Source organism: Oryx dammah, unplaced genomic scaffold, assembly GCF_014754425.2.
Source record: "Oryx dammah isolate SB20612 unplaced genomic scaffold, SCBI_Odam_1.1 HiC_scaffold_17, whole genome shotgun sequence".
Classification (NCBI taxonomy): domain Eukaryota; kingdom Metazoa; phylum Chordata; class Mammalia; order Artiodactyla; family Bovidae; genus Oryx; species Oryx dammah.
Window position 1 is genome coordinate 54,079,474 of NW_024070201.1, and position 15,505 is coordinate 54,094,978.

Consider the following 15,505-nt stretch of genomic DNA (forward strand, 5'->3'; position numbering starts at 1 on the left):
CTTCCAGGGTATGGGTTGTTATCCACCATTAGATATGTTTAACATGCTCTCTGAATAATCCATTTCTTTTGACTTCTCTGTGCTAATGATTTATAAATCTGTTAATTAAGCTCAGTTTTTTCTTCTAAGATTTAGATCTCCACTTGGCTATCTGACACCTCAAAGTCTGAACATAACACAAAAATAAAATAAACATTTTCATCCCTTGTATTTGTTTTTATATTATTCTTTAACCCAGTAAACAGTTTAACTGTGCTCTCAACTGCCCAAGTCATAAACCAGGCCATCGTAGATGTTCCCAACTTGTACTTACTCCCATATCAAATTGATTATCAGTCAGTTTGACACTTTTAGTAATTTTGATAAGCCTTAAACAATCTATACCACACCTTAAAGTTGTTCTAAACCTTATTTATCTCCCTAATCTATCCATTTTTTTTTCCTTTCGCATTATACTACCCTAATTCAGGCCCCGTGTCTCACCTAGGCCACTACAATATCTTGTCAGTGGTCAGTTTTCCATTAGTCTCACCTCCTAAATCATTTTCTGTCTAACATGACAGGGACATCTTTCTAATACATGAGTGATCATACTGAGCTACTGCTGAAACTTTTATTGACTTTGCATTGTTCTTTACATAAAGTCACAACTCCTTAACATGACTTGTAAAGCAGATTTGATTTCTGCTTACCTTCTAACTTGATTTTCTGTCGGGAGCCAGCGTGAGGAATTCCACCTGTGACAAGGTCATGCGGCAAGAGCTCTGATGGCAAGGCTGATCAGACCTCAGGTTTTCCCCCTGGAATTTCCTGAGCATCCACCCCTCCAAAATAAGAATCTGCCTGCTTTTCCACTTTTCTGATATTCACTCAGGGCTTTAGTTTTCTGCATTTGAAAGGGATGTTTCAGTTAACCCCCTCTGATTGCTCTCTAGCTTGCCTAACAGGTTCCCTGGACCTCTTACAGCTTGTGAATTGCTTGCAGCCCCCAACCATGAGAGGCACAAAGCTTAAAAGCATCTTAAAGATACAGAGCCTTTTCTAAAGAGTTAAAAATTATATTGGTGATGGGATTTCACTGTTGACTCAATGATTGCCACCAGGCCTCCATATTCTTTATCTTTTAGGCACCTGGGAGGATGTTAATCAATGTAAACGGGATATGGAAAAAGATATATAGTAGTTCTGATGTTAGCAACACTAGACTATTGAGTTAATTACTTCTCTTTGCACTCCTCTTGTGTCCTTGCTATGTAAGAATGTAACTTTATTTAGTACTTTCTGAGAGTGGCACCAAACTTTGGGAAGATCACACAAATAAGTCTTCTGGTTGACAAACCCTTATCAGAAAAAAGGCTGTAAAATGTTAATTGGCCCCTTTTGGCCAGAAGATGATGTAAATCACCTAAGACTTGTGTATACAATTAGGTATGCAGAGAGAAAAGCCTGGTTTTGATAAGAGTCTGGGCTGCTAACACTGCATAATTTTGTATTACCCATTGATCTCTATGTACAATCTAAAAGGTATATAAGGCCTTCTAAACAATAGGAGCAGGAGCCAGTCGCTGGACTGGTTTCCCCCGTGTCTCTCTCTCTTTTTCCCTCCTCTTTGCCTTAATTTCAGGCTGAATTTCTATCTGGGGCGCGGAGGCTCGCCAAGTCTACTTACTTGCCCTGGCTGTTAAGACCCGCGCGAAAGGGAGCCTAAGGCGAGGCACCCTTAGATATTCAAGCGAGCGCCGGTGGCCCAACGTAGATGGTGCAAATTCCTTGTTTGGAATTTTATTGGTCTTCCGCGTAATCCAAGCTATTCAGCCCTCTTCCTCCACTTAATCTTCCTACTGCACTATTTCTTCCTAATCTAATCTTATATTAATAAATAAATAAGTCTTTCCTCGCCAACTCCGTCCACCCTTCGAAATTCCCTGGATCCACCGGGGCTGGACCCTGGCAATTTTCCTTGCTCTTCTCTCCAATAAGTATGTCCTAGACAGCATTACTTTTTTCTAGTCCCCACAGTGTATAAGCTATGCCAGTTACTCTCTTCCACCTTTTTTAAATAATGTTTGTGATTACTAATAATTCTTATCCTACTTATGTTATAAAATTAAACATTATATCCTCCAAAAAGTCTTTTTTCTTTCAGTTTTATTGAGACATAAATTATATACAGCACTGTATAATTTTAAAGTGTTTAACATAATGATTTGACTTACATATGTCATGAAATGATTGCCACAGTAGGTTTAGTGAACATCCATCGTCTCACAGAGATACAGTATATTAATAAAATGAAAATCATTTTTCCTTGTGATGAGAATTCTTAGAATTTACTCTTATCAATTTTTATATATACCATATAGCAGTGTTAATTACATCTCATGTTATACATTACATCCCTAGTCCATGGAAGTCTCTTTGATCTGCATAAGTTAAGATTAGGTGGCCTTCCTATGTGTTTACAAAATGCTCTGTTCAGTCCCTGTCACAGAGTTAAAATACTACATTTTAACTGCATGGTTACTTATCCCTCTCCTCTCCAGGTTGTAATTTCAGGGATCATGACTTTTCTATTCACTGTTATAGCAGCATAGCTGCAATTACTGATTCAGGTGGGCAATCAGTCTCTGAAATGAAGTGAAGTGAAAGTTGCTCAGTCGCATCTGACTGTTGCAACCCCATATACAGTCTGTGGAATTCCCCAGGCCAGAATACTGGAATGGGTAGCCTTTCCCTTCTCCAGGGGATCTTCCCAACCCAGGGATCGAACCCAGGTCTCCCACACTGCAGGCAGATTCTTTACCAGCTGAGCCACAAGGAAAGCCCAAGAACCCTGGAGCAGGTAGCCTATCCCTTCTCCAGAAGATCTTCCTGACCCAAGAATTGAACCAGGGTCTCCTGCATTGCAGGCAGATTCTTTACCTACTGAGCTATCAGGGAAGCCCAGGAATCAGTCTGTAATAGACTTTAACCTAATACTGTGTTTATTTATTTTTATTGTAAAATACATGGTAGAGGATACAGGTATAACATTTTCATCTTATCAAGAAAGTCAGAGCTAGCCTTATACACATACGTTGTGTATAAGATACACACTTTGCCCTCTCATTCATGTATGTGTGTCCATCTGCCAGATTTGAAAGCTAAGAGTAATGGAAGTCACTGTAATGTGTAGAAGCAACAGCCCCTTTTTTCTTTCTTCCCCCATCCCCACCATTCTTTATCATGGGCATCTTTTATACTGTTCTCGTGTAGGCACCAAGCCTGCAACATGTGCAGTCCTTGACAACGACAAAAGCAGACACAACACTCCTCATTTATCTTACCTGTTGTTTTCAAGGCTGGGAGACTTGAAGTCATTCTCAACCAAGCCCACACTCTCCCAGACTGTTTATTAACCCTTGACTCATACCATTATCTCCCCAGGGACTAGTGCAATGCTCAATAGATACGGTTGGATTCTATGTAGTAAAACACAACTAGTAGGCAAGAATCATAGCAGGGCCTTATAAGAGAGTCCAAAATAAAAAGGTTGAAAGTGAAAGTGGAAAATATATATCATGCAAATGCTAAGCAAAAGAAAATATCATATAGTTATAATATCAGACAAAACAGGCTTTAAGAGGGGAAAATATTTCTGTTGATAGAAAAGGATAACTTTGTAGTATTAAAAGTGTTCAATTTGGAAAATTATAATTTAAAATTTGTATGTACCTTTAATATATGTAATACCTCAAAATATATAACAAAAAAATTGACTAAACTAGAAGAAAAAATAGAGAAATCTATAATCTTAGGTTACTTTAGTGCACAATTATCAGTACCTTATAGAAGATACAGAAGACAATATGATTAAAAAATTTGACCTATAGAGCAAATATAAAATATTGCACCCAACAATTGCAGAAACACTTTTTGTTCCACATTTACAGAAATTGACCATATACTTGCTCATACAGTAAGTCTTAACAAAAGCAGTTATATTAGAATTTAAGTAATAAAATTTTAAATAACATGGATCAAAGAAATCCTAGAAATTGGAATTGAATTGAATCAATGGAAAACAGTTTGACACTTATAGTAATTTTGATAATAATATGCCCTCTGATCCAGCAACTACATCCCTAGGTACATACTCTGGAGAAATTTTTGTATGTATGCAGTAGAATGTGTGAATAAGAATGTTCGTAGCATTGAAAACTAGAAATAACCCAAAAATGTCCATCAGCACAGCAATGGGTAAATAAGTTGTGATATTTATTTATGTAACATCAAAAGTGATTGAACCATGGCAACATATAACATAACTGTATCTTAAAAGACAAAAACAAAGGTATGTAATGTTATTCAACTGTAAATTAAAATTAAAAATTTAAAAACCTATTATTTAGGAGTGCATATTTAGGAGACCAGTTTAATTTAGTAAATATGTAAGGAAAAACAGGAAAATGTTTATTTAAAAAGTCAGAGTGGTTTTCTCTAAGGAGCAGGGGAGAGAGTTGGACTGGGAAGACACAACATATGTCTTGACCTGAATGGTACCCAGCTATTGGCTTTATAAATATTTGTTATGTTATACCTTTATATTCTATAAAGTTTTCTTGTATTTAATAATTCACACTTTTAAAAGTTAAATTTTCCCACTAGTTTCAGGTTTCCAGTTGGTAATACCTATCCAGTGCTCAGTGTAGAAGAGAAAGGTTAGTTGTTGGAGCCAAGTCTGAGAAGATGTGGGAACATATAGAATAAAGAACACAGGGGAGTGGACTAACCTCAATCAAGAAGAAATGGGCATCTCTTTCTTTGAAAACTAGGAATGGGAGAAAGAATACAGGGAGAGGATGCAGAAGCACTTAGGAGGAGAGTTTAAAAGAGTTCAGATATATTAGATAGGAAACAGAATCATTTGCTAAAAGTGAACCTAACAAAAAGGGAGGGGTATCTAGGGAGTATGAAGCAGAAATACAGCATTTGTTCAGGTTTCGGCAGATATTTAAAATTTCATTCATTCAGAATTAAAATTAATGCAGGACTTCTGATATTGGTTATTCACAAGCAGGATCTTTCCTCAAAGGTTAGAACATATGTTCTTTAAAATGTAATGAAAGATAATGTTTACATTTAACTGGGAGGGCTGTTTTTGTAGGCAAAATATACTTCCATTACCAAAGAATAATGATCTTACGAACTTCATTTTTCTTTTCTTCTTCAGGTCATGTATGGAATGTTGGTCTTCACTTTAGTGGTTCGATCTATTTATATTGTTACATGGTAAGTAGTTTGGATCATCAAAAGAGTATATACTTAGGTGGTAAATCTATAGCCTAAATTGAAATAACTCATAAAATCCAACTCCAGAAGGGATATTGATAGAAAACTTATAACCCAACATTTATTATGGTATATTGCAAGGAATACTAATTCTTTAAGCAAGTTGTTAATAGGCATCATGTGAAAACAAGAATTTTAGAATTAAAGAAATTTGAGGAAAGCTGTGTATGATGGCCTCCTTTTGAGTATTTATAATGTACATGAGTATATTAAAAGCCTTGAAAACTCCTACAGTAGAAAGGAAAATAATTGTTTTTATGTTTCTCAAACTACTTAACTAAGAAACCTTTTTTGCAGAATATGTCTCAAGAAAGGCTGTGTCACAGAGAAACAGTGTTTCAGAATGATCATTTAGGAAGTAGGCATAAACTTTATAGAGTTTGTGAAAAATAAATATTTCATGTGAGTACCTGACATAGGGCCTCACCATATAGCAGATGCTCAGTAAGTAAATAGTATATGATTTATGGTTTTTTTTTTCTCTTTTATTTAAACTTTTTTATTTTGAGATAATTGTAGAAACAAATGCATTTGTAAGAAATTAAATAGAGATCATCTATACTCTTTACCAATTTCCTCAAGTGATAATGTCTTACAAAACTATTCTGCAATATTATAACAGGATTTGACGTTGATAGAGTCAAGATACAGAACAGTTCTATCACCTGGTGTTGTCTTTCTGTAGCCGCATCCACTTTTACTCCTACCCCATCCCCTCACTACCTATCCTTAACCCCTAGCAACCACTAATCTGCCCTTCGTTTCTCTAATTTTTTCATTTTAAGAGTGTTATATAAATGGAATCATATAGTATATATAACCAGTGGAATTGACCTTTTGCATTCAACATAATTCACTGGAGATTGATATAAGTGATTGAATATATCAGTAGTTCGTCCCTTTTTATTGTGGATAATATTTCATGATATGGGTGTACCACAGGTTAATCATTCACCTGTTGAATGACATCTGAGTTTATAGTTTTTTATTTCTAGTTTCTTACTATTACAAATAAGTCTGCTATGAAAACTTGTTTACAGATAAGTTTTCATTTCTCTGGAATAAATGCCCAGAATGCAATTACTTGGTTGTATAATTGTATATTTAATTCTTTTTAAACCTGCCAGACTGTTTTCCAGAGTGGCTGTTCCATTTTGCATTCCCACCAGCACTGTATGTGTGACCCATTTTCTCTGCATCCTTACCAACGTTTGGTATTATCACTATTTTTAATTTTAGCCATTCTTATAGATACGTACTGATATCTTATTGTGGTTTTAATTCTCATTTCCCTAGTGGGTATTGATGTTGAACATATTTTCATGTGCCTATTTGCCATCTATATATCCTTTTTGGTGAAATGTCTGTTCATGTCTTTGTCTATTTTCTAATGAGATTGTTTATCTCTTTTTCCAGTTGAGTTTTGAGCATTCTTTGTATATTGTAGATACTAATCCTTCCTCAAATATGTGGCTCACAAATATTTTCTCACAATCTGTAGTTACTCTTTCCATGCTCTTCACGTGGTCTTTCACAGAGCAAAAGTTTTTAATTTTTATGAAGTCAGTTTATCAATTTTCCTTTTATATATCACACTTGAGTGTCCAGTCTAAGGACTCTATGCCTAACCCTAGGGTTTCCCTTGTTTTTTTACTAAAAGTTTTGTATGGTTTTACATTTTACATGTAACTTTATATTTATTTTGAGTTAATTTTTATATAAGGGTAAGGATTAGGTTGAGGTCCATTTTTTAGCCTTTAGATATCCAACTACTCCAGGACCACTGGTTGAAATGGCCATTTTTTCAATGAATTGCTTTTGCACCTTCCTCAAAAATTACTTAAATATATTTATGTGGATGTATTTCTGAGTTTTTAAATTCTATTCTACTGATTTTGGTGTTTATTCTTCTACCAATCCTACACTCTATTGATTACTGTACCTGTAGAATAACTCTTCAAATCATATAGATTGATATCTCTCACTTTTCTTTCAAAATTGTTTTTGCTATTTGGATTTCTTTGCCTTTACATACAAGTTATAGAATAATAATGTCTATATTTAAAATCTTATTGGGATTTTGATAGGAATTGCATATTGCATTAAACCATCATATCAATTTTTGAAGAATTGACATCTTTACTATGTTGAGTCTCCCAGTCTATGAACACTATGTGTCTTATGTGTCTCTTCATTTATTTGGATAATCTTTGATTTCTTCCATCAGCATTTTGGAGTTCTGATTTTTTTTTTTTAACAATGGTATTGTATTTTAAAATTTTGCTGTCTAAACATTTATTATGTATAAATGCAGCATATTAATAATAGTACCAGAGAGATCAAGATGGCAGAATAGAAGGACATGGAGCTCACCTCCTCCCATAGATACATCTCATAGAACAGTTCTCATAATGACTACTGAACACTGCAAAAGATCTCATACAACAGCTGCAAGAAAGTTCACCATGTAACTGCATAAAACAAAAGGAAAAAAAATACAGAATTGGGCTTTGACCTACACCCTGTGAGGGAACTATGAAATAGGAAAGATTCCCTCATCCTGGGAATGCCCTTCATCAGCTGGGAGATCAGTCAGGACAGAAAGGGAGTATCAGAGCTTCAAAGGAGTGTACAACAATTGGCTTGTGGCAGGCAAAACAGAGAGAGACCAGTACAGAAGATCTGACCACCATGCTGCACTCCCTAGCCTGAGTCTGTATCTGCTGTTACATGCAGGGGCTGAGAGCTGAAATTTGGGCTTCAGCAGACAAACCTGGGGAGAGGACTGGACTGGGGGTATGTACAAGATGGAGCCCATGTCCACCATAGAAGCCCCATTGTTAATGCACACACAAACAGAGGGGAGGGGCGCTGCCATAGAAAACTTATTTTCCTCCTTGCTCACAGCAGTCACAGCTCCCCCTCTATGAGCTCTGGGAGCTTGCAAGCCCTGGCAGTTGGCCATACACTGAGTCAGGGCTGAAATCTGGGCTTGCAGCTTTGTGACTGATGGATTTACAACACTGGTGCCTTTGTAAGTTCAGTGCCTGCTGGACATCTCAGTGGATTACTTGTGTGCCTGAGCCTGGAGTGGGTCCAGATTTAGTAGCTCTTGGCTTTGCGGGCATGTAAATGCAGAGGTGGGCCAGGATCTACACGGATTCCATAGCTCCCATGGCAGTTCCAGGGGAGCATTATGGCAAGTCCCAGTGCCTGACTTTGGCAGATCTGGGCCAGTGGCTTTTGAGCACAGCAGCTGAGGGACATTCATACTGATTGCCTGCATTCCCATGACTGAAGGGGGGCCGAGGGTACTGCCAACAATGGAGTACTTTGTGAGCCCACACAATGAGTGGCAGATGACACCACAGAGCTCACATTCTGGTGGACAGCTCCTGTGGAGGAATACTCAGTGGTTCCTCTCCCAGCAGAAGCATGCCAGTTCCATGTACCCCACACTGAGTTTTGAATTGGATCTGGAGGTTTCTACTCCAACAGCTGGGGAGCAGATCCTGCCCTTGACAGGGCTGTGACAGCCACAGAGTAAAGAGGAGGCCCCAGTCAACATACAGTGCAGGCTCTGGTCACCACAGCACCAACCCTTATGAAGGGAATAAGAGCCAGCATATACTGAGGAAAGACATGGCCAGCATCCATACTAAAACACAAACTTTGCACCAAAAATGTTAGTCTCATACAGGCTCCACAGGAATGTGAAAGTTGCTCAGTTGTGTGTGACTCTGTGACTCCATGGACTATATAGTCTATGGAATTCTCCAAGCCAGAATACTGGACTGGGTAGCCTTTCCCTTGTCCAGGGGATCTTCCCAACCCAGGGTTTGAACCCAGGTCTCCCGCATTGCAGATGGATTCTTTACCAGCTGAGCCACAAGGGAAACCCAAGAATACTGGAGTGAGTAGCCTATCCCTTCTTCAGTGGATCTTCCCAACCCAGGAATCAAACCAGAGTCTCCTGCATTATGGGTTGATTCTTTACCAACTGAACCATCAGGGAAGCCCCTGCACAGGAATGTTCCCACATAAAAACAGCCCTTAAAGACCATGTAGATAACTGCTCCTCCTAAATTCATAGAGAAATAAAGGTAAAAAGACGCAGAGGAAACACTGCCAATTAAAAGAGTGAGAGAAGTCCCCTGAAAGAACAGTAAAACAGACCTCTCCTGTCTACTAGATCCCAAGTTCAAAAAGGAGGTAGTAAAAATACTGAAGGAATTAAGAAAGGCTGTCAACAGAAATGTACATCACTGTGACATGGAACTAGAAACTATTAAGAGGAATCAATTAAAACTAGAAAACTCATTTGCTGAAGATGGAACCCAAGCTGAAGGCAGTGAATAGCAAACTAAATAATGCAGAAGATCAAATAAGTGATCTGGAAGATAGAATAATGGAAATTACCCAATCAAAACAGCAGACAGAAAGATACACACACACACACACACAAAATCGATATATAAGACCTTTTGGATAATATAAAGTGAACCAGTCTGTGGAATAGGGATCCTAGAAGAAGACAAAGGAAAGAGGGTTGAAATTATAGTTGAAGAAATTATGCCTGAAAACGTCCCAAACTTCAAGAAGGAAACAGGGCCAGGCACAGGAAGCCCAGACAAGGAGAACCCAAACAAACCTACACCAAGACATGGTATAATTAAAATGGTGAAGATTAAAGATAATGAAGATTTTAAAGGCAGCTAGAGAAAAACAAAGAGTTAGTTATAAGGGAATCCCCATAAGGCTCTCAGCTGATTTCTCTACAGAAACATTCCAGTCAGAAGGGAGTGGCAGTATATATTCAAAGTTCTGAAAATGAAAAGCCTGCAATCTGAGATACTCTACACACCAAGATTATCATTCAGAATAGAAGGATAAAGAATTTCTCAGACAAACAAAACCTAAAGGAATATAGTAGTACTAACCCACTCCAGTGTTCTTGCCTGGAGAATCCCAGGGATAGCGGAGCCTGGTAGGCTGCCGTCTATGGGGTCACACAGAGTCGGACACGACTGAAGTGACTTAGCAGCAGCAGCAGCAGCAAACCTAACCTAAAAGAAGTATTGAAAGGTTGTCTGTAACTAGAAAAGAAATAGGGAATTCCCTAGCAGTCCAGTGGTTAGGACTCAACACTTTCAGGGCCGGTCCCAGCGTCAGTTCCTGGTTGTGGAACTAAGATCCCACAAGCCATGCAGCATGGCATAATTAAATACGTACATACATAGAAAAGAAGCAACAATCTATAGGAAAGAGAAAATCACGATTGGAAAATTGCTTAAATAAGGCAGTACAGAGTTTAAAAAAACAAAACAAAACTTTGTGAGAATAGTGATAACTGCAATGAACAGCAAAAGGATAAACATGAAGATGTTAGAGAAGAAAGAACCCAAATACTAACAGACAAAAAGGGAGAAATTGATGAGAATACTATAATAGTAGGATTTAACACCTCACTGACATCAGTGGGCATATCTTTCAGACAGAAACTCAGTAAGGCAACAGAGATCCTAAATGGCACAATAGAGCAGTTAGACTTAATTGGTTTTTAAAATTTTGATACATCTTGATATGGTGACATGACATAAAAACAACACCCCCCCAAACAAAAACAAAACAAAACCCAGGATACACATTCTTTTCAAGTGCACATGGAGCATGATCTAAGATAGACCACATACTAGGACACAGAACAAGTCTCACCAAATTTAAGAGGATAGAAATTACGTCAAGCATTTTTTTCTGATCTCAGCAGCATGATACTACAAATCATCCATAGAAAGAGAAACAAGGGGGGGAAAGTTGCTAAGGAACATGTTGCTAAAAAAACCAGTTCAGTTCAGTTCAGTTGCTCAGTTGTGTCCGACTCTTTGTGACCCCATGAATTGCAGCATGCCAGGCCTCCCTGTCCATCACCAACTCCCGGAGTTCAGTCAAACTCACGTATGTCAAGTCAGTGTTGCCATCCAGCCATCTCATCCTGTGTTGTCCCCTTTTACTCCTGCCTCCAATCCATCCCAGCATCAGAGTCTTTTCCAATGAGTCAACTCTTCGCATGAGGTGGCCAAAGTACTGGAGTTTCACCTTTAGCATCATTCCTTCCAAAGAAATCCCAGGGTTGATCTCCTTCAGAATGGACTGGTTGGATCTCCTTGCAGTCCAAGGGACTCTCAAGAGTCTTCTCCAACACCACAGCTCAAAAGCATCAATTCTTCAGTGCTCAGCTTTCTTCACAGTCCAACTCTCACATCCATACATGACTACTGGAAAAACCATAGCCTTGACTAGATGGACCTTAGTCGGCAAAGTAATGTCTCTGCTTTTCAATATGCTGTCTAGGTTGGTCATAAAACTTTTCTTCCAAGGAGTAAGTATCTTTTCATTTCATGGCTACAGTCACCATCTGCAGTGATTTTGGAGCCCAGAAAAATATTCTGACATTGTTTCCATTGTTTCCCCATCTATTTACCATGAAGTAATGGGACCAGATGCCATGATCTTCGTTTTCTGAATGTTGAGCTTTAAGCCAACTTTTTCACTCTCCTCTTTCACTTTCTTCAAGAGGCTTTTTAGTTCCTCTTCACTTTCTGCCATAAGGGTGGTGTCATCTGCATATCTGAGGTTATTGATATTTCTCCCGGCAATCTTGATTCCAGCTTGTGCTTCTTCTAGTCCAGCGTTTCTCATGATGTACTCTGCATTTAAGTTAAATAAGCAGGGTGACAATATACAGCCTTGACGTATTCCTTTTCTTATTTGAAACCAATCTGTTGTTCCATGTCCAGTTCTAACTGTTGCTTCCTGACCTGCATACAGATTTCTCAAGAGGCAGGTCAGGTGGTCTGGTATTCCCATCTCTTTCAGAATTTTCCACAGTTTATTGTGATCCACACAGTCAAAGGCTTTGGCATAGTCAATAAAGCAGAAATAGATGTTTTTCTGGAACTCTTTTGCTTTTTTGATGATCCAGCTGATGTTGGCAATTTGATCTCTGGTTCCTCTGCCTTTTCTAAAACCAGTTTGAACATCAAGAAGTTCACGGTTCACGTATTGCTGAAGCCTGGCTTGGGGAATTTTGAGCATTACTTTACTAGCATGTGAAAACCAGTAGGTCAACTTGAAGAGGAAATTTAAAAATACCTTGAGATCAATGTCAGTGAAAACACAACCATACAAAATTAAAAGTGGGATGCAGCAAAAGAGTCTTAAGAGGGAGGTTTATAGCAAGATAGGCCTTCTTCAAAAAAAAAAAAAAGAAAAAGAAAAAAATCTCAAACAATCTAACCTATCATTGAAAAGAATTAGATAAAGAAGAAACCTAAAGTTAGTGACCAAAGGAAATAGTACAAGTGAGAGAGGAAATAAATAAAATAGAGATTAAAAACAATAGAGAAAAATCAGTAAAACCTAGTAAAGATGAGAGAGGAAATAAATTAAAATAGAGATTCAAAAACAATAGAAAAAATCCATAAAACCACGAGCTGTTTTTCTTGAAAGGATAAACACCATTGACAAACCTCTAGCCAGTTCACTGAAAAGAAGAGATTCCCAAAGAAACAAAATAAGAAATGAAAAAGGAGAAATTATATCTCATACCACCACAGAAATATAAAAAAACATAAGAGAATACTATGAACATTATATGCCAGCAAATTGGACAACCTAGAAGAAATGGATAAATTCCTAGAATCCTGCAACCCACTAAAACTGAATCAAGAAGGAATAGATAATTTGAACAGACTTACTACTCGAAGTGAAATAGAATCTGTAAAACAAAAAATATATACCTCCCTGCAAACAGAAGTTCAGGACTGGATGGCTTCACTAGAGAATTCTAGGACCAAGCATACAAAGACAGACTTGTACTAGTACATCTCAAAGTCTTCCAAAAAAGTGAAGAAGAAAGAAGATGCCTAAAGTCAGTCTTTGAAGCCACCACCACCCTGATACCAAAACCAGACAAGGACACTACCAAAAAAGAAAATTTTAGGCCAACATCACTGATAAACAGCAACACAGAAATCCTGAACAAAATATTAACAAACTGAATCTAACAGAACCCAGAAAAGATCAGATACCATTATAAAACTGGATTTCATCCCAGGTTACAAGGATGGTTCAATATAGGCAAATCAATCAATGTGATACACCACATCAAAAGACAGAACTCACCTCAGTAGATGCAGAAGAAGCATTTGATAAAATTCAACATCCATTCATGATAAAATTTCTCACTAAAGTGGGTATAGAGGGAACATACCTGAACAGAATAAAAGTTATTTATGACAGATGTACAGCCAATATAATACTCAGTGGTGAAAAGCTGAAAGCTTTCCTGTTAAAATCTGGAACAAGAGAAGGATGACCATTCGTACCACTTCTATTCAACATAATATTGGAAGTCCTCACCACAGCAATCAGATGGGAAAAAGGAAATAAAGGTATCCAAATTGGAACAGAAGAGGTTAAACTGTTACTATATGCAGATGATGATATTATATATTGTTCAGTTGCTCAGTCATGTCTGACTCCTTGCAACCCGATGGACTGCAGCTTGCCAGGCTTTCCTGTCCTTCACTGTCTCCTGGAGCTTGCTCAGACTCATGTCCATTGAGTTAGTGATGCCAGTCAACCATCTCATCCACTGTCGTCCCCTTCTGCCTCTGTCTTTGCCGATGAGTTGGCTCTTCGCATCAGGTGGCCAAAGTATTGGAGCTTCAGCTTCAGCATCAGTCTTTCCATTGAAGATTCAGGGTTGATATTATATACAGAAAAGCTAAAGACTTCACACAAACTGATAAACAAATTAAGCAAGATATAGTAGCAGACTGCAAGACTAACATACATAAATCTGTTGCATTTCCTTACACTAACAATGAATTATTAGAAAGGGAAGGTAAAGTAGCAGTCTCTTTTACGAGCACATTGAAAAATCAAATACTTAGGAATAAACCTGATGAAGAGGGTCAGAGACTTTATATGCTGAGAACTATAAAATATAGTTAAAGGGAACTGAAGATGATTCAAAGAAGTAGAATACATCCTATGATCTCAGTTTGGAAGAATTGATATTGTTAAAATGACCCTAATACCCAAAGCAATCTACAAATTTAATGTGATTCCTATCAAACTACCCATGAAAATTTCCCCAGAACTAGAACAAATAATCCTGAAATTTATGTGGAAAGATAAAAGACCCAGAATTGCTAGAGCAGTTTTGAGGAAACAGAGCTGGAGGCATAGGCCTTTTAGACTTTAGACAGTGCCTCAAAGGTACAGTAATCAAAGCAGCATGATGTTGGCCCAAAACAGACCTATGGATCAGTAGAACAGAAGAGAGAGCTGAGAAATAAGCCCATACACCTATGATCAATAATCTTTGAGAAATGCGGCAAGAATACACAATGGAGAAAAGATAGTCCCTTTGGCAAGTGATGCTAGGAAAGCTGGACACCTCACATGTAAATCAGTGAAGTTAGAATACTCTTCACACCATACCCAAAAATAAACTCAAAATGGATTATAGATGTGACTTTATAAGACATGACACCATGAAACACCTAGAAAACAAGATAAGCAAAACATTCTCTGACATAAATCATGCCAATATTTTCTTAGGTTAGTCTTTCAGGTCAGTACAAATAAAGATAAATAAATGGGACTTAATCAAACTCAAAAGCTTTTGCACAGCAAAGGAAACCATAAACAAAGTGAAAATACAACCTATTTCAGTTCAGTTCAGTTCAGTCGCTCAGTCATGTCCGACTCTTTGCGACCCCATGAATCGCAGCACTCCAGGCCTCCCTATCCATCACCAACTCCCGGAGTTCACTCAGACTCGCGTCCATCGAGTCAGTGATGCCATCCAGCCATCTCATCCTCAGTCATCCCCTTCTTCTCCTGCCCCCAATCCCTCCCAGCATCAAAGTCTTTTCCAGCGAGTCAACTCTTTGCATGAGGTGGCCAAAGTACTGGAGTTTCAGCTTTAGCATCATTCCTTCCAAAGAAATCCCAGGGTTGATCTCCTTCAGAATGGATTGGCTGGATCTCCTTGCAGTCCCGGGGACTCTCAAGAGTCTTCTCCAACACCACAGTTCAAAAGCATCAATTCTTCAGCACTCAGCCTTCTTCACATAACCCTGTTTACTAGGAGAAAATATTT

At 38.0% G+C, this 15,505-nt stretch overlaps 1 protein-coding gene across 2 annotated transcripts in view; it reads left to right on the plus strand.

The window, feature by feature from the left end:
* The window catches only part of ACER3 (alkaline ceramidase 3), a 133,479-nt gene that overhangs the window by 88,718 nt on the left and 29,256 nt on the right, over positions 1-15,505 (plus strand). For both annotated transcript variants that reach the window (XM_040258905.1, XM_040258906.1), the window contains one exon: positions 5,213-5,271. In XM_040258905.1, the coding sequence (XP_040114839.1) occupies positions 5,213-5,271 (59 nt within the window). The remainder of the gene's footprint in view (positions 1-5,212; positions 5,272-15,505) is intronic.